The sequence below is a fragment of the Botrytis cinerea genome, chromosome 13 (genome assembly GCF_000143535.2).
Source record: "Botrytis cinerea B05.10 chromosome 13, complete sequence".
Taxonomy (NCBI): Eukaryota; Fungi; Ascomycota; class Leotiomycetes; order Helotiales; family Sclerotiniaceae; genus Botrytis; species Botrytis cinerea.
Window position 1 is genome coordinate 795688 of NC_037322.1, and position 20864 is coordinate 816551.

Sequence of the window (20864 nt, forward strand, 5' to 3'; positions counted from 1 at the left end):
TCTTGAAACAGGCTCTGAGAGACCCATAAGCTCTTGAATTTGAAGCGTAAGAATGAGAAATGGAGGGCAATGAAAGTTCCAATTTTTGACTCTTGTGAAAGATCGAAGATATGTGACGATATAGGATTTTGAATAAAGGAAGATTGAATAATAAGTGCGATCAGGGTGATTTTGGAGGTCACGAAATTTCGCTTATTCTATAAATTACTTTTGAGGGACTTTGGCCGGAAAAACAAGGTAGTCAGTATGGTACTTATCCGGATCATGCTCAAGTTTATTCACTTCGAATTGTCTTTTGACTTTTCCCACAAAAAGTTAAATTTGTTCAATTTGAGACTCTTCTTGTTTCTTATCAACTTCTTACATCCACACGAGTAAAAATGACAAAGAGGGGTGAGTCTTCTTCTTCTTCTTCTTCTTCTTCTTCTTCTTCTTCTTCTTCTTCTTCTTCTTCTTCTTCTTCTTCTTCTTCTTCTTCTTCTTCTTCTTCTTCTTCTTCTTCTTCTTCTTCTTCTTCTTCTTCTTCTGTTTCTTCTTCTTCTTCTTTACACAGCTTCTACTTTATGAGCATCAAACTGAACACTTTGGAAGCATTCCATGGCTTGGTTTTTGCGATTCTGAGCTTTGAAGCCCAGAAGGCATTATATAGGATGTGGCAAAGCTAGCTTAGTCCACGAAAACCGTGAAGTAAGTCGCATCTTTTTTTTATCCCGGTATTGAAACTTCTCGACAGTCCATGAGATCAACCCACGCTCTTCTTCTAAGAAAATTGATTTGGAACAAAAGCTAATGACTTGTATAGATCGTCGATCTAAGTCCAATCCAACCAATGGTTCTGCCTGCTATGTAACCAACCTTTCCGCCAAGACTCTCAGCATCCTCATAGCCAAGTACGTAAGTAATGCCTTGAATCAAAGCGCAGCTTGAATTTTCTTATCTAACAACTTCTATAGAAACGATGCATATGTTACCGAAAGATGTTTGTGGGTATCTTCAGTATGGAGCGAATGCACTGTGCAGAGTTGAGAACTTTACAACTGCTGTACCAGGCTTCAACTCACTGCTACGTGGTATTAAGCCAATTGGCCAATGGTCACATGGTTCTCTTCAAAGACAAGTTGAAGATCGATACGCCACTCTTCTCGGAGGGGATTGCATACATTAATTGCAATAACATACCAATGACTCAATCGGTCAGTTCACTGTCACCTCCAAAGTTTTGAGGATGACGACATTAAGTATTTTGGTTCTGCAGGTCAAACTTCCGGAATTCACGAACCCAAGAGAAGAATCCTTTCAATACCTTGAGTTGGATGCAAGAACCGGTGGCACATCACCCTCTCCCACGACCTCCTTATTCGACACCGCAACTTACTGATATTTGAAAGCGTGGCCGTGAGTAGAGATGAATTCTTGGTTCACAATCCATGGATACTGAATACTGATTTCTTTGATTTACAGTCCTAGTTGAAAGAATGCGTATCCACGAAAGAAGGCAGAGTCAGAGCACCGCACCCACCAACGTAGCAGGGGGGATAGATACAAAACCAGTGATCTCAAAAATCCTAGTCAGACCTGACGTACTTGAGGTGCAAGAAAAAAAAAACATAAGAACCAATTGTTGTGGCTGTTACTGCACATTATGGTGGTAGAGTGTCCCCACCAGAATTCGATAGTTCACAATCCGGTACTGTAGCCTCATCCGTTTGAAAATCGTTCCGTTAATACTAACATCACATCAGCAACTCTCGCAGAACAAAATTTGGATTATGGAATCTAGGAATCTCGTCGCCCTCGTCGAGCCGGATACCATCTGATGACGTGAAGAACAGAGACAGAGGACTGGAACGTGCAGATGGACTTTCTTGACGGGACCTTGAATTTATGATGTTTATTATTACATGTACTCAACACTTTCAGAAATAAAACAATTCCTCTCGTAGTTGTTCTGGCGCGGAACTTATGGCCGGTGAATAAATGGTTGTGAAGAACAAATCTTGGTCTCGAACTTGTGTCGATGTTCATTATCTCAGCACATTTATTTTGAACATGAGCCGGTTTGCGAAGTGCCGGCACGCAAGTAAAACAAGTTTTCATCGACACTCAGCAACGTAAATGAGCAATTGCTGAATTTTCTCAGAGGTGGGCACATTTCCACGGAGTACAATTTCAGTGGACGATCTGTATCAAGGTCGAATACAGGAGGGTCTCCAATATATTCCAGTATCCCGCTCAACTCTTATACTCCGTGGAATGATATTGAGACCCCGTGAATGCACAAATACTATTCATCTGCACCATTTTCCTTCCATCTTGTACGCAGACCCTCTCCAGGATCTCAGATAAAGACAGGTTTTGGAGAAGCTAGATTTCAGCAGACACTCTTTCACGTGCCATCTAGATTTTCATTTCTCAATCGCCATCTTTATATTCTACAACCACGAAGTGAATTCACGAGGTTAGATGAAATAACTCGGTGATCTCTTCAAACGTGTGCTGTCAGCATAAATATAAGTATACGTATGCGGAAAGATTGGATCTCGGTCTGAGGACAAGTATACAATGAATACCAAAAATTTTCATCACCATATACCACAACCACGTACTAATCTTCACCGGAGAACTCCTAAAGGAAGGTATTTTTCATCCTCGATTCGGCATATCTGTCTACTGTCTACCTACCAAACCCAGAACTTCATACTATAGGCTAGGAAACCCCGGGAAGGAAAAACCATGATCAATAGCGCGAAGTTTACGGAGAAGAGAATCCCCAGGGAGGGGGGTTGGAGGTGACATTAACAACGCGTAGCGATTGTTAGAGTCTGTTAATAAATACAATTAAAAGCACAATCTTAACAACAGACATAACAGAAATCTTTCCTATAAAATAAAAATAAATCAAATACGCACACTTTAACAAATATCCGGAACGCAGAATGAAAAATGGAAAAACGAAAACCCGTTAACCTTTGGAGCCGGAAAGCGCAAAGAAAGTAGGACCCATCTATCCAATCGTTCATGCTCAAGCGATATCACTTCCACAATTCTCATACCTATATGACAATCCGAAAGATTCGAAAATGAAAAGATCGATCTCTCAAGTTTATCTGGTGTTATTTATTCAAATACTGAGATTCTAGTGAGGATCTATTTGATACATCATCATATCAGCACATGATATCACATAATATCCAAAACAAACCAAAAATTACATTACATTACACCCCTCGCTTAAGAAAACGAACGCGATTAACCGTAGTCAGTTATGCATGTATCAGTCTCGAGAAGAAGAAAAGAAGAGAAAAGAAAAGAAGGGAGACAAGATTGGATTATGTATGATGTATCTGTTGAGATCTTGTGGATTATGTATTATTTCCCAACATCTCCAAATCCGCTCATCTGGCATACTATCTATCAAACACATAGTAACTTAGCCATCTCATTTCTTTTCGCGATAAAAATAAAATGAACAAGTCGCATAACAGTACCAGTACCAGTACCAGTTCCACACACACAACCTCCTCATGCATCTCTCCCTCCATTCATCCCGAGCCCCCAAGACGAGAAATTCAGACTTCATCCCTAAAATTCATCACCAATTTATTTCTCATTTATTCATTCATTTAATTCCATTTTATTTTATTTTATTCTATTCTATTCTATCTCAATTTCATCTCCAATCCCCTCACATCTCCCACTCCCCACCATCATAAATCATCGCGAGTAAAAATCTATCTAGTCCTAGGAAGTAACACTAAAACTATCAGTCTACTAAAATAGACTATAATTTTCTAGTTCATTTTACAGGGAGATGGAAATGGAAACAACGAGAGAAAACAGAAAGAAAGAGATTCTTTTGCCGGTCTTTTGCTTTCTGTGTAATAACAGATTGAAGTTCGTGTAATGTGTATCGTGTCAAGTCTTTCGTCGGATCCAGTCTCCCATCTTATCACCCAACCCTTTCAAGCATTACCAAATCACTAACCCTTGATGCGCATGTAATCAGTCCAGCAAAATCCTTTTCAACCACATCCAATACCCCATTTTATTCTCCTTCCCCTTCTCCAATTCATCACATCATTCCTCCCCTCCCTCCACACAGATCTCCATCTCCATGTCCATGTCCATACCCATTCCCGCACTCCACAACGCACCCCCACCCCATTTCATCCCACCCTACAACTTAAACCCCGGGGGTCTCACCACTCCCTTCAACCCCCCCTCCTTCCTCGCACAAATCGCAAACTGAATCTTCGGCAAAACCGGTACTCTCTTCTCCCAAACCTCCTCCATTCTATCATTCCAACATCTTCTCGGATTCGCCATCTTATATTCCATTCTCGACTTATACTTAGCCTGCAATCGCTCATTATCTCTCGTCATCGTCAACAACAAATAGCTCATCTTTCCAATTCGTTTCTTGAACTCTGGAGTATCGAGATCCGCTACCAATGCAGCTGTCGTTTGAGGATCCATGTGGCCGGTATAATGTACCCAATTGCGATAACGTTGTAATTCCCAGTATTGGTATGCGATTTTGACGGCGCGTTGCATGTTGAGCATTGCTTGGTAACCTTCGTAGTCGTGAAGATGGTCTTCGGAGATGGTGGTCCATTTGAATTCTAAGTGGAATCAGTAATGTGCGACTCTAAAATTGAGTGAGGGGGGAAACTTACCTTTGACTCCGATAAGACTTTCGGTGCGATAATAAATTGTAATTTCCTTAACATTGAATGGATGGAAGTTACCAAGTGTCCTACTCGGAGGTGGTATAGCTGTTGATGGTATAACTGCTCCCCAAGCTTTTGCCACTTCAATATCATAAAGTTTGCGTCTCTCCTGAGCAGTTGAAAAACTCTTCATCAACATTAACATAGTATCACTGGGAAGAACTGGTTGATTTGGATCCAAATCATAAAGAAAAGCATTGAGTGCAATACGTCCTTCGAGTTGATGTTCATGTTCGATCCAAAAAGTTTCGTGTCCATTGGAGAAATCAAACATTGGCATGACACGATCCATTCCATTGATATGACGATAGATAGTTGCTGGACCAGTTTCCGAACCAAGTTCCCAATTCATCTTGGAGCAATTGGTGCCATTCAAACTCTCTTGTGTGTATATTCTCAAACCAACTTTTCGTGCTTCAGAGTTGATGTAAAGAATATCCGGTTGTGGACAAACCCACTTGAAGTCATAATGACGTTCTGATCCACTACTGAGAGGAATTAATTGAAGACGCTTGCTGTTATGATCATAGATATTGATGTAGCAACTACCGGATGAATGAACATACGGATTTCTAAGACGCCAAACTGGGATATCTCTTGGTGGTAAGTTATTGGCATATTCTTCCCAAATTTTAAGACGAATTTCTTTTGGAAAGTTCGCGAATTTCGGAAAAGAAAAGTCGGTATCATTTCTCATGACAATCTCGCGGTAGGACTTGATTTCTGCTCGTGCAAGACCGGCAAGATTATCGCTCTTTTTCATTCGACGCAAGCCCAACTTTTGAGGAAGGTGTGAAATTAGGGAAACGTCTAAAGGAGAAGAAAGATGAATTCGAGAAGATTGAAGTTGATGACCTGATGGGAAAATGCGATTTTGAGCTTTAAATCCATGGTGAGTATGGGGAAGAGTAGGACGATAAGTTAAATCGAAGGGGAAGCAAGGTTGAGTGACATAATCTTGTTGGATTGAATCAGATTCTTCAATCATCTTCAGGAAATATGAAGTTATCCGGTCCTGAATGAAAGCTTCGAACCAGGAATTGGAGGACGTAATTTGGTGATAAGATTGAGGGCGCAAATTAGTTAAAGCGCACAGAAGCACATGGAGAGATTGAAATGAGCGCCAAGATTGGTAGATGGAACCCAAGATCTTGATAAAGAGCGTGAAATTGATGATTGGAACTGAAAGAAGAAAAGGCGAGAATTTGTGCATTCAATTTGAAGAGATGTAATTGCACTCAAGAGATGATGGTTGTGGTTGAAGTTTGAAGTTTGAAGTTTGAAAAGGCCAATCTCAAAGACACTCAGATTTGTGGGAAATAAACATTGACCATCTCCAATCTCCAATCTCCAATCTTCAATCTTCAATCCCCGATCCCCGCAACAAAGATATTTTTATCACGTCCATTCCTATCGATGATGGTGACAATTTTCTCTAGTCTTGCTGAGATCGGGTAACCATCTTTCACTCTAACCCAAGATCTCAACACTCTGTTCGAGAACCTGGACAGTTCACAGATCTCTGCCGAACTTTTCCCTGGACCACGTTTCTTCTCTCATTCAACAACTACTCCGCCACCACTCAACAACCGCTAAACTACTGAACAGCCACTCAAAACTACTTCACAACTACATCATACATTGAGGTGAATTCGAGGAGCAAGACTTTACTCACATGTTTGACCACCCATAGATATACATTTACAAAAAGATGCTTCAAGAAGTAACATGTCTTCCTTGATATAGAGTAATTGATGATCGATGAGTTTAAAATCAAGGGGAAGGACCTCAATGAAGATCAAAGTCAAGCAAATAAGGAGTCAAAAGAACTATCATGTCATGTGATAACAATACAAGCTCATGATTCAAAACAAAAGGTCAAAGGGAAGTTTCCGCAAAGTGCAGACGGTGCAGAATGTGAATTTGAGCCATCGTTTTGGAGGAAAATTGTGGATAAAAGATTGCTAGGACAGGCTTGACAGGTGATGGAGACAGAAAGATATAAAAATATTCACTACAAGGCTTAAATAAACAATACTCGAGCAAGGCACCTGTGCCAACCCCCAGCTCTTCTTCAAATCAGGATCTTCTCTGAAAGAACATGGATCTGATGAGACATCAGCCTACCAGATTCATGAGAGATATTCCAAGTATGGTATCCAAGTGTAGGTATCTCTCATAATTGGTTGTTGAACATGTACAGTAGAGACGTTGAATAGATCAATTTGGTAGAGATATGTGAGCATGGTCGAGGTCGAGGTGGAGCTGGAGGTGCTTTTCAGATGAATTTGTTGTACAGTGACTGAAATGATCCTCTGTCTGGTGAATAAATCCACACCAGGTGCTCGGACCACGAGACCGTAATCATTGATCACAAACAATCATAAACAAACAAGTCTTGAAGCATTACTTCCCTTTCCCTTTGGAAAATCTAGAGCAGTCTTGGAGAAATACTGCAACCCTGGTATCATCATGTCAGAACATCATCTACCATCAAACTCTGATGTTGAAAAGAAAGAAGACATCTCACTCTCAACATTCCAAGAAAATCAACCTGTATCAACTACACTTCAATCCGTCATGACCACGCCTTTCAACTCACCTCTTCCGAAAACTTTCAAAGCTGCGGAACCAACGAAAGACTCGAATCTTGCAGGAAACCCAATCACTATCGATGACAATGACGATGACTCAACTAAATCCAATACTGATCAGGCCAACAAACTCATCCCACCATCAGCGACATGGAAAGGAAAAGGAAAAGCCACGGCAGCAAGTCATGCTTATTCAGAAGAAGAGATGATTGCGGCAACAGCTTTATTGACTTTGTCAAGGAATGTCTACGATATGTCGATTGAAACTTACAACAATAAGGAGACGGATCAACGTACAACTTCTGGGATGGCGCATGTTGCATCTGGACAACTGCCAGGGTTTCCAACGGAAATTTGGATAAAAATATGGACACTTGTCGCGAATAATAATCCAAGGAACGTTGACATCTGGGCTTGCAGTGTAGGACCGAAAGTATTATGGGACAGTGAGGAACAGCGAATAATTGATGACCCTCGGAATTATTCACACGGAGTTCGATGGAAGCCATTCAAATTCATGACAACACAAATTGTTCCTCCGGTCCTACATATCAACGTCCTATCACGGTGCATTGGTTTGGAATATTATAGACTCGCCTTTGGTTGTCGTGACGGAATGCCCGATATACCTTTGGATGATTACTCGAAATTTGAGCCTCACATTTACTGCCATGTTGAAAATGATCTCATATGTCCAATGGGTCGTTTCAAACCTAATGAAAGCGACTTTTTTTGGACAGGGTTTCCCAACGGCATCTCCTCAATTGCCATAAATTTAGGCAGGCTCACAAAGAGTACTCCAAAGCTCGAAGACAATGAAGATTATAACAAGCAAATGGCTCATGAACAGTTCAGTAAAGAGGATTGGAGAGGTCTCAATGAGGAGCTTGACCCACTTGATGAAATGATAACCTTCTTTGACATCAACTATGAGGATCAATTCCGAGGGCGTGCGACAAGGATTTACATGTATTATTTTACCGACTACATCAGCAAACGAGGCCCCAGAGATTTTCGATTTACACCATTCTTGGAAGACTCGGATGAGCATGTTCTACCACCCTCCGATGTACTCTTCGATATATATCCATATTCAAATTGCAGCCTTAGTAGATATTTTAGGGAGGCTGAATGGCTCTTGCATTTAGGTCCCGACGGTGATGATTCGTATGAACGATGGGAAAAATGGCTTCAATATGGGGGTTTGGCATGGTTGAAAGGAGAGGGGCCAAAACCTTGTTGGGGCCAACTGGACAACCCTACGCCAGATGATCAGGAAAGAGATGAATTCTTTTCGAATCTAGATCTCGAGGAAGAACAGGACTTTATAAATCGGGGTGTTCCTAATATTGGATTGTCAGTACCACTTTCTTCAAACTAGAAGATAGACAAATACTAATATTCTTACAGAAACTCTAAATTTTGGCTTCCAGGTTATCCAGAGATTCATTACATGAACCTCAAAATCCATGGTTAGATTTTTAGTTGGTGCATAATTTGGTGTGGAAGTGGTATGGGTAGTACGATCGATGGATTGATGGTTTCAATTTAGGTAGTGATAATTGATGGTATTGCGAATTTTGAATGCGAATTTGGGAATTGAATGGTTCCAAGTTGTGTACCGGATGATCAGTGGTTAGGATTGTGATTGAATCTGAAAGTTTGAGTGGGATTAATGAAGTCTGGATAGAGAGAGGATGGGACAAAATAGAGACATGATAGAGACAAGATGAAGCACCAGAAGACCAGAAGATAGGAATTCAAATAAAAATGCAAGTAAATTGATCAAAGTAATCTTTTCAATTCAATCTCATGAACAAACTCGTCTCCAAATCATCGTGAGCATCCCATCTCACAACCTTTATGAGATGTGATGCATGGAGTGAAGTTGGAAAAGAGTATGATTGATAAGAACTATTCCTAATATAGACTAGACTCAGAGTTTATGCACAGATCTTATCTTATCTTATCTTATCAACTTGGCGTGTATATACCTGCCGCGGCGCGCGGGTAGCACAAAATACAAAATATTGATTATGTTGTAGGGTTGGGTTGACTTTAGTAATTCGAATGTATTTGTGTTTTAGGTTTTTGATGAAGAGAAGAGAAGAGAAGAGAAGAGAAGAGAAGAGAAGAGAAGAGAGGAGAGGATTTGTGTGTATGTGTGTGTGTGTTGTTTATCTGTGTGAGAGGGATGTTTGGTATTAGCATGTGTTTGATTCAATTGCAGGATTCGTATGATTTATTGTGTGTTTGTATGTTGCGGATATGAATGGATTTGGTGATGATAGGATAGGATAGAATGGGATGGGATGGGATGGAGGGATAGAGGGATATAGGATCGTTGGTGGATGAAGAGAGAAGAGAGAAGAGAGAAGAGAGAAGAGAGAAGAGAGAAGAGAGAAGAGAGAGAGAGAGAGAGAGAGAGTCAAACATTAAATCATATTATATCACATCGCATTATATAAGCTTTCAGCTCTTACATCACTCGGCTTTAGAAAGGGGTAAAGATATATATATCTATATTATAAGTAGTTTTCGAATATATCTGTTTCATCTCAAGTCATATCATATCAAGTTACAAATAATGAATTCGAAGTTTACATAAGAATACTCCTAGGGTTTGCGAATTCCACTTTTTTTTTTTTCTTTCTCTTCTATATTTCGAGATTGCTATCATAAAGTCACTTGGGGTAATATGAGAATAATCTCAAAGATCAGAAATCAGATAAAAGAACTATGCTAAGGAAGAAAGGTCTTCCCGTGAAATCAGGATTTTGATCACGTGACTATCCGTTCTTCTTTCAGTGGACAAGGGTCTAGACATGACAATCATTACTTCGTATGAAGTCTTGAGAGAGTATGAAGGGAGTATAGACAACATCCAATTACTAAAACATAAATACATCGCATGGGGAGAAGGATTTGATTTGTGTACTTCGTTTTTACTCACTTACTCACTCATCGTATTTCTCTCTCTTTCGAAGAGCTGACATTTTGGATCTGAAGTTTGATAGCAGGTGCTTTAGGGGATTTGGATATCTGGATTTTGAAAGGAAAGAGAGAGTCTAGACTGGGACGAAACATCTATCATCAGAGACATTTTAATATATACCCTCTTTATTTTTGAGGGGGCGATACGAAGATTCCAAAAGATTGGGTTGTAATGTAAGTACTTTAGACTCGGATTCGAAAATGGAAATGACATTTAAAAGAATCGAAAGATAAATAAATATCATTTTTATTATTTTTGTGATTGTTCACGACTTAAGATACTTCTTATACTTGTTGAATGTATGACATTAAATTCTATGTACTCAGGTATTATGCTCCGAAATTCTAAACATTATTAGAAAAGAGGAAAAGAGTAAATCTTTGGTTTCATAATCATGGAATAATATCGAAAATGCTCAGAATATTTATTACAAGCCCCTATCTATCGAAATTATTCTTTTCACAAGTTCAGTTGATGAACCGATGTTATTCTTCATAAGATATAGGATTCCGTACCAGATTTTAATACGCATAATTACAATTTACATTTTGATATCGAATAAATACTATCGTTATGTCGAGAAAGACTCGAATATTTATACTTCAGTATAACTTTCATATCGTCCAATAACACTATAATTCATACAGCCACACCTTTTAAATGCTCCATACCATACGGAAAATTTTCTAGTGACGAACAATTTCATGGAGAAATACACCGGACCAGTAACGTGTCAGCCAGGTTCAAACTTTCCCAATCCAAAGACATTGTTACTTCAATGTGGGGTTTAGACATATCGGCAAGCCATCAAATACCGTTGGATCTACTCATATGCATGCGATCTTCACAATAGATTACCTTCTTCGGGTAGCAGCATCCGGATTTGAGGCTCGATACTCCATCGGCTCAATGCTGGGAATTTCACACCAACATACAATTCACACATTTAGTTGCATGCAGAACAATCATACTCCATATCCTCGGTAGATTTATACGCGGGCGGTATAACTCCATTTCGTTCATCGTCACCTGAGAAACTTTCGTCAAAGTCCGGGGTTCAAAAAGTCCACCTACAAACGACGAGAATTCAGCTCGCTTACATTCTCCTCCACTATACCTGGGTATTCTGGAACCACAGAAGCAAGATGGATGCAAGTTGAAAAATACAAAATCATTGCGGAACTTTCTTTTGTTTGAATTCTCCCTCTTTCCCGCTTTGGTGACGTAGTGATCAAGAGGGAAAATATACTTCGTGCTCGACACTGGATAAATAGTGTGTGAACATTTTCTTAATCAATTAGATTTTTCGGATCGCTCGGATAGCTCCCGAGAAACATTAGCCAGCCAAGAGGATACGAAATATAGTATTGAATATATTATATACTTCCCGAGGTATTCTTCAAGATTGAATCTCTCAAGATATACTCTAAAGAGCGATTAATTCATTAAAATCGGATATTAAAGCACCAATACACCTATGCTTTCAATAATTCTCCATGGTTCTCCTATTTTTAGTCACTCGTTCGTCGGTACATCAAGTCGAGACCGGGTACATGAATCTTCAAATGACATGATGGATTTACTTTCTGGAAGAATCGTTTCGCGCCAAGGAGAATTTCCATCCGGCAATGCTTGTCAAATCCATAACCGGCGTGCCTGATGTATTAAACGCAAACAAAAAACGGTCCACGAATACATCGATGTGCCTTGTTTTATCCTTTGTGACTGTCATCCCAGCAAGCATGATCACCGCCCGGACAAAGTGATTCATTGGATCGGTAAAAGGTTTTAACCTTACAAACCTCATGTACCCCACAAATCACCCCTGAAATCTTTGCCGGACACGGTGCATCTAACTATCTTTGTCGAATTGAAACATCAAATCCATTCCCTATATTTCTTCCTTTCGCTTATCGAAAGATCCATCTCTACCCCTCAACTCATCTTACTTCATTTATTTTTCATCTATTTCGAAAGCGTGGCGCTCTCGTCTATTCCTTCTTTGGGATGCATGGCCATCTACTCTGCGTGTGCTTACATCGTTTCATTCATATATAACTCTTCCTCTTCTTGTGCCAATTTTCCATTTCTCTTGGCCATCAAAAAGTCGTTTCATTTCTTCTTGTACTGTACATTCATCCATTTTCACCTTGCCTTCTCATTCTTCCAAGAACTAAATCATCCATCACAATGAAGTTTACGCAGGTCGCACTTCCTCTTCTCTTCTCTGGTGCTGCTTTTGCCGCACCAGCAGCCGACAAAACCTTGAAGGCTAGATCTACTCAAATCTGTGGTCAATATGACAGTGTAGCCACTGGTGCTTATACCGTTTATCAAGATCTTTGGGGTCAAGATTCAGCAACTTCTGGATCTCAATGTTCGACCGTTACTTCCTTGAGTGGTTCCACCATTGTTTGGTCCACATCTTGGAGTTGGGCCGGTGCCTCAAGCAGCGTTAAATCATACGCAAATATTGCTTTGGACTCAGTTGCTAAGACTGGTGTTAAGGTTTCTTCCATCTCTGCTATTCCTGCGGTTTGGAAATGGGGGTAAGAAATTCACTTTTACATTTCTTTTTTATATCAATTCTAATCATCTCTTAGATACACTGGATCCTCCATCGTCGCTGATGTCTCCTGGGATATCTTCACTGCCTCTACCGCCGGAGGAACCAACGAATATGAAATCATGATTTGGTTAGCCGCTATTGGAGGAGCTGGACCAATTTCTTCCACCGGATCCCCAATTGCCACCGCCACCATTGCTGGTTATGAATTCAAGTTGTACTCTGGACCAAACGGAGACACCACAGTTTACTCATTCGTCGCCTCTTCCGAAGCCACCAACTTCGATGGTGATCTCATGGATTTCTTGAACTACTTGGCTACCAATGAAGGATGGTCTACCAGCCAATACATTAACGTATTGGAAGCTGGAACCGAACCATTCACTGGTAAGAAATTCTCCCCAACCTCACATTCAATATGCTAATCCCATCCCTAGGTTCCAATGCCGTCTTCGACGTCACCGCCTACAGTGTCTCAATCTCTCAGGGAAGTTCTGTCAAAGTTGTTGCTACCTCTTCCAGCACCCCAACCAAAGCCACATCCACCATTCAAGCAACCCCTACCACAACCTCCACCATCAAAGCCACCAGCACAGTCAAGACCACCGTAGCAGCAGTCCCCACCATCAAAGCCACATCTACCAAAACCAGTGTTGCTGCTGTTGCCACCAGCACCACTGCTTCTTCTGGTTCTGTTCCTTTGTATGGTAACTGCACTGGAGGTCTTTCATGTGCTACCGGTACATGTGTGGAGCAAAACCCTTGGTACTCCCAGTGTGTTGCTGCTTAAGTAAACAAAGTGAGACTAGGTCTACACATAGTTTACTATTTTCGATATTATTTCACTTACACATTACACATTCACGTTGTACACTATACACCTTACATATTGTACATTTCATATTACATATTTCATCTTATGTTGTACACTACACACATTTTACACTGTACACCACACATTTTATATTGTACACTACACATTTTATATTGTACACTACACACATTTTATATTGTACACTACACACATCTTACACATTATACATCACCCAACACACATCACTCATCATCCACCACACCCAACACAGCATTCAACAACACCAGCACCATCCACCAGCAACACCAACAATCAACCACCCGGCATTTCAGAAAAAACCCCCCATCAGAACTTCAAAGCTAATATTTTCGGCCTACAGTAATCGCGACGATTATTCCCTCCTCCTATCAGATAAAGATGTGGGAAAGGAAAAGTCTAGTTGATGATGTACACGAGACAAATTTTGTATATATTTATTTTCTTGGATGAGGTGGATGATGATGATGAGGGTTATGTATATATGTATATATCTTACTTTTTTTTTTCTTTTTCGGAATACATATTTTGTGTGTTTTTGGATTTGATGGCTTCGGTTTGAGTTGTGTTGTGATGTGATGATGTGATGATGTGATGATGTGATGAACATATATCTGAGATTAAGTTATCTATCTCGCCTGTTTGTATATATTATTATAATCTATCTATCCATATATTTATCTATTTATATATCACTACTATATATCTATCTATCTATCAACCTATCCATCCACCATCCAAACAACCAAATCATCCTATCCCATCCAGCACATAAACAATGAACAAAAACAACCGTAATAATAATAATAATAATAATAATAATAATAAAAATAATAAAAATAATAATAATAATAATAATAATAATAATAAAACTACCCTCAATATCAACTATCTAGTATCCAGCCAGCCATCACCTCATAAGCAAACAATTCCACCATACTCCTCGAGTACATCCCATGAATCTCTGCTATTATCATCATCACCCATTATACTTCTCTAATCGCTTATTTAATTTTCGTATTCTCGACATCACAAAGGCATATATATATATACATACATACATAACCAATAAACCAAGTATACATACACACCACTCATCTATCCTCATGTCTTGTCTCTATCCTCCTATTCATCCTTACATCCCATCTCCATCCTCATCCCCATCATCAATATCGATATCCTTTCACTACATCCATTCATTCACCTTCCCTCCTCGAATTTCCACTCTTCGATATATCAACCAGATACTCTCGTCACGATTTCACTCACTCACTCACTCACTCACTCACTCACTCACTCACTCACTCACTCACTCACTCACTCACTCCTCTCTAGCTCTATCTACATACAATACATCATATGACCATATAAAAACCATTCACTCCTTCTCCTTCTCCTTCTCCTTCTCCTTCTCCTTCTCCTTCTCCTTCTCCTTCTCCTTCTCCTTCTCCTTCTCCTTCTCCTTCTCCTTCTCCCCCACCCCCAACCGCCCACCCACCAATCAATCATACACACTTATCCCTTTCACACCCAATCCTCTTCTCATCATTCCTTATTTTCTCTATTTTCTCCGATTCGGTTCCGTATAGATAAAAAATGTAAATGAAGATGCATATGAAGTTAAAATCTCCAGGATTTATTTTTCTATTACTTTTATTATTATTACCATTACTATATCGTCAATTGTCATCTCATCTCTCTCCATTTCCTCATTTCCCCTCCCCCAATCCCCAATCCCCATACCCATACCCATCAGTCCACCATCCACCAATCCAAATATTCCACCATAAAACATCATACACACACACATACATACCTCAACCTCAACCTCAACCTCAACTCTAAAACCCCCTTCCACACATCACACAATTTCCACCACATACATACCCCTCTCAATTACAACCCTAATTCCAACCTGAATCATTTCCTCTCCTACTCTCCTACCCTCAAATTTCATACCTTCCCCCCTTTCTCTCCTCTTCACCATTCTCATGCTCGTTTGTTACCAGTCAATTTTCTCAATCTCCCCTGCTTTCTCCTTGTAACCTCATGGTTTTTTTTTATGCGGAATGTGGCATCATACTGTATGTAGTATCGAAATCACTTACATATCTTTTTTGGTCATTCATACTCGCATTTTTATTCTTTTTTCCACTTCCCACCTTCTACCTCCTACCCCAAGCCAAACAATCATATCCAGCACAAGTACTCATATCAAACGTTTGATCCATAATATATCATCACCACAACATCACAACTCTACCATAAAAGACAGCACACTTGAGAAAGGTATCACATATATTCATTATTTCTCCAATTCCTTAATTCACACTATCATCACCCCAAAAACATCAGGCCATATATAGGCCATAACCTCCTCAAAATATAACTTCCTCCAAAATCCCCAAAATCTCCCACCAAAATTGCTCTGCCAAAATCTCTCCATCAAAAATCCCCAGTATCATTCTTTGAAGGAAAACACCATCAAATCCATCAACTCACATCACCCTAGAAGGTTACCAAGAAAATCATCCCCATTACGTATCTCATGACTCAGAGTACCCGGTGGAATCCAGCCACATCATGTACAAAAGCAAATGTACAATGAAAATGCGTGTGCATGTATGCGATAATGATAAAAATAAAATATGTGCAAGAATCGAAATAGTGTGAAGGAAAAATGTGTAAAAAGTGAATTTAAATCAAGACCAATCCAACACCAAGAACAGCTACTAAAGCAATCATGCTACCTTCAATTTTTCTGGCAGAACTCTTCTTGGTAGATGTAGAACTAGCAGCTGATGAGGTACCAGTAGCGGTTGATGAAGGTGAAGATGAAGTTGTAGAACTAGATGTAGCATTTGAGCCAGTAGTTTCACCAGATGGTGTGTTACTTGCATCATTTGCTAATGGCTTAATGGCGAGATCGGAAATGGTGTTTCCTCCAACATCAGTAACTTTTTGGGTGACCTTAGTACTTGAAACTGAGATAATCTTTCCATTGTTGGCATTTTTAATACCATTGTTGATAAGATCTTCAGCTCCAGGTGGAACAGCAGGAATAGTCCAATTATTGGCAAAGGTCGAGCTAGTGATGAGAGATGAATCACAAGCTGGTGCGACTGTAGTGGTATTTTGTGCCTTGACTCCTTGGATGCTAGTAATGTTAAGGGTATTGAATTGATCCTGGAGAGTGTTGTAATCGGAAAGGAGTTGAGCAGATCCATCATCATTGATAGTAACCAATCCATAGTTTGAAGTTTCTTGAGAAAATTCATAAACCATTCCACCGGAAAGAACTGGTGTCATCAATGGTCCGTAAAGAACTGGAACTTCTGTGAAAACACGAGGAGCTGGAACATTGCAACCATATTCGGAGAAGAAAACAGGAACACTAGTATTGCTGAAATCCGAAACAAGAACATCATAACCGGAAGTAGTGTATGAAGAATCTCCACACCATGAGTAACTATTGAGGGCAAAGACGTCGGCTCTTGATGGATCGGAATCATCTCCGGTAGTAGTACACTGAACGTAATTCCAAGTATCGAGGAGAATATCGCGAACATCTGCAGCACTGTAACCCACTGGAATAGAGCGGGACGAATGTTTTGAGATGTAGTTTTTGAGATCACGAGTGACGGCCTGTATATGTTAGTTTAAGTGTGGGGAGAGGGAGAAGGAGAGGGAAAGTTTTGAAGACCTACTCTCATATATGGGGGAACAGTTCCACCAGTATCATTATCATTAATGACTTCATTTCCAGCAAAGAAAAGTAAAGTATTTGGGTAATCCTTAAAGGCTTCAACAACGGCGAAAGTTCTGTTCAAATATGAAACATCGTATGTGGTCGATGGAGAACTCCTATCGATACTCTCGCCAGATAGAGGAGAATTGACATCAATCAACATATAGATTCCGACCTATCAAACATTAGTCAATTGTATTTCAAACTGAAGCCAGACCACTCACCTCATTGAAGATACTTGCACACTCATCGTGATTAAGGTTTCCATCCACATTATAGACACGAATAGCATTAACACCCAACTGTTGCATCAAAGCCGCATCTCTCAAGCAAACCGCGCCATCACTCAAAGGATCAACACCACTCGCAGGATTGTAGCCTGAAGATCCACCAGGTTGATATGCGACGCCCAAAAGTTGAAATCGATCACCGGTAACAGAATTGACGAAATCGGAACCTTGTATCTCGATCGTTTGAACCGCGAGTGTAACTGTTGCGCAAAGTGCGAGGACGGTGGTGGGAATCTGAATTGTCGAGTACAAATTAGTATTGGGAATCATTGCACCACAATCGATGTGACAGATGATGCATATGTTTGACGGTGCAAGCCATTGCAGCCAGTTCAGCCATCAACCTGCAAGGGATCGAGGATATCCAAACATACCATAGAAGACAACATGATTCCTGATTTCCTCCAAAAATTAATGGATTGGTCGGTAGGTAGGTGGTACTGTAAACAAGTCTTCTGCAAGAGAAAATCACGTCCAAAATCCCAGGTACAAAAACGAGAGCAAATGGGAAGCAAATGGGAGACCAAAGATGGGATGGACCAAGTTTTTGTTGCAAGCGCACAATAGAGAGAGGGAGAGAGAGAGAGAGAGGGAAGTATTATTATGACTAAAGATTGTGAAACCCTTTCAAACGAGCGAAGTGAGGATTTCCAAAACAAAACAAAATTAAATTAATAAATCAATCAATCGCTCTTGCAGCATTCGAGTGGGAGAGAAAAGAGGAAAAGAGGAAAAGAGGACGAGAAAGATCCCAGAAGCTTCACCTCCAAAAATAAAAATGGAGCACGTGAAGCTTATTTGGACTGAAGGAAGGATGACACGGGCACAGAACTGGAATGACTGAGGGGCCCGATTGGGGCTAATCCATGAAGAGATTAATTTTGATAAGAGATTAAACTCAATACGAGACAGAAAAGACTAAGGAAGCTCTGTGTGATGATTTAATGAAGATTGATTAATAAAGATATCGTAGTTAGTTATAATTGTCGAGGTTAATTTATTTCCCTTGGATGTTGCCATCCATCAGCATGATTGATGCACGACCACCACCACGACCACGGCCCAACGGTGATTTTCCCTCCATTACATCACAGTGTCCGACCGGCTATTCCACTCTGGCAATCCGTGGAAAAAGAAAAAAAGGGGGAAGCAAATGTCAGCCAATGAGGGAGATGGAGATCCGAGGTCTGAGATCTCGCACCATCCCGATGACAACTCTCGGTCTTGGATGTCGTTGGCCACTCGTTGGTCTTTCGTTTAATGTGTATGTATGTATGTATGTACTGTACAAGCATCCAAGAATTCAAGAAATCAAAGAGGCTGTCCAATACTCCGTCCAACGCACATATTTCAACGGGTCCCAATATATCGATTGTGCTGTGTGCCAGCGGTGAGATTGCCCTCCAACCGCCTCAATATTAACAATCCCACAAGCGAGTCGGACGCAAAACCGCCACAACACGGATGTGCAATACCTACCTCGTTCCACTTCACTTCGCACAAGCAGCATCGTATCGTATCACCGACATGGCAGGCCAGCATCGCAATCTCCAACGAGGTCAACGATGTGCCAGCCAATGAAAATTCAAGGTGGCTCGTATCGCTGCATGTATCTATCGATTCGACACACACACTTCGTACTCTGTCTGTACAGACGTACTGATAAGTTGGCAAGTGAGAATCCAAATCTTCCACACGAATGTATTTTTATCGCGATACGAAGTGTGCTTGGGATTTGCACGATATATCCACCACGTGTATTCCGACTCCAGTGTGATTTCTCTCGTACAGTACACGGACGGGTATCGTATTCACATTGTTGATCACCATTACAATTCCCATGTACCTCTTGATTGGTAGCTCATTTCATTTCTGCCCAAAATTCTATTTTCCATCATGCAATTCATGCAATTTATCCCGAGACCCAGGTACCCAATTAGATTGCCTGTTGAGTGGTTTTGTTGCACGTCTGATCTTCGAATCTGTCTGTAGATAGATAGGAAGCTGGCTCAAATTGTCTGATTGGTCGATGAGACGAAAGTTTATTGACTACTCGTCATTTATAAACTGTGGATATATTTATTAAATACCAATGTAGGGGTGGAAATGTCGTCGTAGAAATCTTAAGCTTTAATTCAAGCTTATCTTGGACATGAGTGAGTAGTAAGGAGATGTGAGTGAGTAATAATAAGGATCAAAAGAAATCCATCTCGCTTGTCAAAAATACTCCATTAAGAATTCACCCGAAGCAGTGTTCAAATATGTGAAACTCGCAGCTATACCTCACAGCTAGTATCGTAAATGACACTAGATTCTAGATGATAGTCATCCTATCGATCAATACCGACATAACATACTCCCCGGAAATTTTTGGAACCCGAAAGCGGAATTCCCGACATTCATCACCACGTATCGCTTTCATGATACCTGAGAGAAGATCCAGAGAAAACACCATGTCATTTCCACCCCCCCCCCTCGGAGAAAGAAGGTAACGAATCTGATCTGAGATATTTCCCCAGCTATGGCGCAATATGGGGATTATGAGAATCGACCGCGTGGATATCAGGATGGAATCCGGCGAATATATTCAAACGTATCGTGTACAACCAAACCAACCACTGTATCCAAATCCCTCTCAATCTTGTCTTCTCACTCTCTAGATCCCGGGAGAAACTCTATGATCGTATTTATTTTCCATATATTCTTTTTTCTAAAGTTGGCTTATTCACCATCTCCAAAAAAGAGAGAGAGAGAAAAGTGGAAGCGAGATAATTGGATCATAGTAATATAAAAAAAAATAAGACGAATTTTGATATCACACAATTGAAGAATCAAATCAATCCTTCCAAAAAAAAAAAAAAAAAAAAAAATCGAAAAGGTGAAAAAGAACTCCTCCGCCAGTCCAGGCATCCGATGATGATGATGATGATGATGATGATAGACTACCAATCTTGGCGAAATCGAAACTTCAGTCCCTCGAACGTCGACCGAAACGAGCACCACGCTTTCGGGCTTCGGGACTATCTGTCTTGTCATCTTTTGTCTAGGTATGGATAGTCTACTCTGTCTATTCATTCGGGGTCGGAGCTTG

General features: G+C 40.4%; 5 protein-coding genes across 5 annotated transcripts; 3 read left to right on the forward strand and 2 right to left on the reverse strand.

The window, feature by feature from the left end:
- Positions 1-343: 343 nt before the first annotated feature.
- BCIN_13g02290 (hypothetical protein) lies at positions 344-1780 on the forward strand. Its single transcript, XM_024696725.1, has 7 exons — positions 344-393; positions 592-687; positions 803-894; positions 954-1193; positions 1256-1395; positions 1462-1687; positions 1743-1780. Exons 4-5 carry the CDS (start codon positions 978-980, stop codon positions 1376-1378), a joined length of 339 nt encoding a protein of 112 aa, XP_024552538.1. The 5' UTR covers positions 344-393; positions 592-687; positions 803-894; positions 954-977; the 3' UTR covers positions 1379-1395; positions 1462-1687; positions 1743-1780.
- A 1912-nt stretch (positions 1781-3692) lies between these two features.
- On the reverse strand, positions 3693-6019 carry BCIN_13g02300 (hypothetical protein). Its single transcript, XM_024696726.1, has 2 exons — positions 4677-6019; positions 3693-4622 (listed from the first exon to the last, which is right to left on the reverse strand). Exons 1-2 carry the CDS (start codon positions 5941-5943, stop codon positions 4177-4179), a joined length of 1713 nt encoding a protein of 570 aa, XP_024552539.1. The 5' UTR covers positions 5944-6019; the 3' UTR covers positions 3693-4176.
- Positions 6020-7034: 1015 nt separating this feature from the next.
- On the forward strand, positions 7035-9169 carry BCIN_13g02310 (hypothetical protein). The gene is made up of 2 exons (XM_001555251.2): positions 7035-8680; positions 8735-9169. Exons 1-2 carry the CDS (start codon positions 7203-7205, stop codon positions 8799-8801), a joined length of 1545 nt encoding a protein of 514 aa, XP_001555301.2. The 5' UTR covers positions 7035-7202; the 3' UTR covers positions 8802-9169.
- A 3154-nt stretch (positions 9170-12323) lies between these two features.
- BCIN_13g02320 (hypothetical protein) lies at positions 12324-14200 on the forward strand. The gene is made up of 3 exons (XM_024696727.1): positions 12324-12868; positions 12923-13272; positions 13323-14200. Exons 1-3 carry the CDS (start codon positions 12510-12512, stop codon positions 13673-13675), a joined length of 1062 nt encoding a protein of 353 aa, XP_024552540.1. The 5' UTR covers positions 12324-12509; the 3' UTR covers positions 13676-14200.
- A 1816-nt stretch (positions 14201-16016) lies between these two features.
- Positions 16017-18458, reverse strand: BCIN_13g02330 (hypothetical protein). Its single transcript, XM_024696728.1, has 4 exons — positions 18148-18458; positions 17708-18007; positions 17443-17658; positions 16017-17380 (listed from the first exon to the last, which is right to left on the reverse strand). Exons 1-4 carry the CDS (start codon positions 18160-18162, stop codon positions 16433-16435), a joined length of 1479 nt encoding a protein of 492 aa, XP_024552541.1. The 5' UTR covers positions 18163-18458; the 3' UTR covers positions 16017-16432.
- Positions 18459-20864: the final 2406 nt, after the last annotated feature.

Coding starts and splice junctions, on each gene's coding strand:
- BCIN_13g02320 (XM_024696727.1), top strand. CDS start 12,510: ATGAAGTTTACGCAGGTCGCACTTCCTCTTCTCTTCTCTGGTGCTGCT. Junction 12,869..12,922: donor CCTGCGGTTTGGAAATGGGG/GTAAGAAATTCA, acceptor ATCATCTCTTAG/ATACACTGGATCCTCCATCG. Junction 13,273..13,322: donor TGGAACCGAACCATTCACTG/GTAAGAAATTCT, acceptor TCCCATCCCTAG/GTTCCAATGCCGTCTTCGAC.
- BCIN_13g02290 (XM_024696725.1), top strand. CDS start 978: ATGTTTGTGGGTATCTTCAGTATGGAGCGAATGCACTGTGCAGAGTTG. Junction 1,194..1,255: donor ACATACCAATGACTCAATCG/GTCAGTTCACTG, acceptor TTGGTTCTGCAG/GTCAAACTTCCGGAATTCAC.
- BCIN_13g02330 (XM_024696728.1), bottom strand. Junction 17,659..17,707: donor GTGCAAGTATCTTCAATGAG/GTGAGTGGTCTG, acceptor AATGTTTGATAG/GTCGGAATCTATATGTTGAT. Junction 17,381..17,442: donor CTGTTCCCCCATATATGAGA/GTAGGTCTTCAA, acceptor TAACATATACAG/GCCGTCACTCGTGATCTCAA.
- BCIN_13g02310 (XM_001555251.2), top strand. CDS start 7,203: ATGTCAGAACATCATCTACCATCAAACTCTGATGTTGAAAAGAAAGAA. Junction 8,681..8,734: donor GGTGTTCCTAATATTGGATT/GTCAGTACCACT, acceptor ATATTCTTACAG/AAACTCTAAATTTTGGCTTC.
- BCIN_13g02300 (XM_024696726.1), bottom strand. CDS start 5,943: ATGCACAAATTCTCGCCTTTTCTTCTTTCAGTTCCAATCATCAATTTC. Junction 4,623..4,676: donor AAGTCTTATCGGAGTCAAAG/GTAAGTTTCCCC, acceptor GATTCCACTTAG/AATTCAAATGGACCACCATC.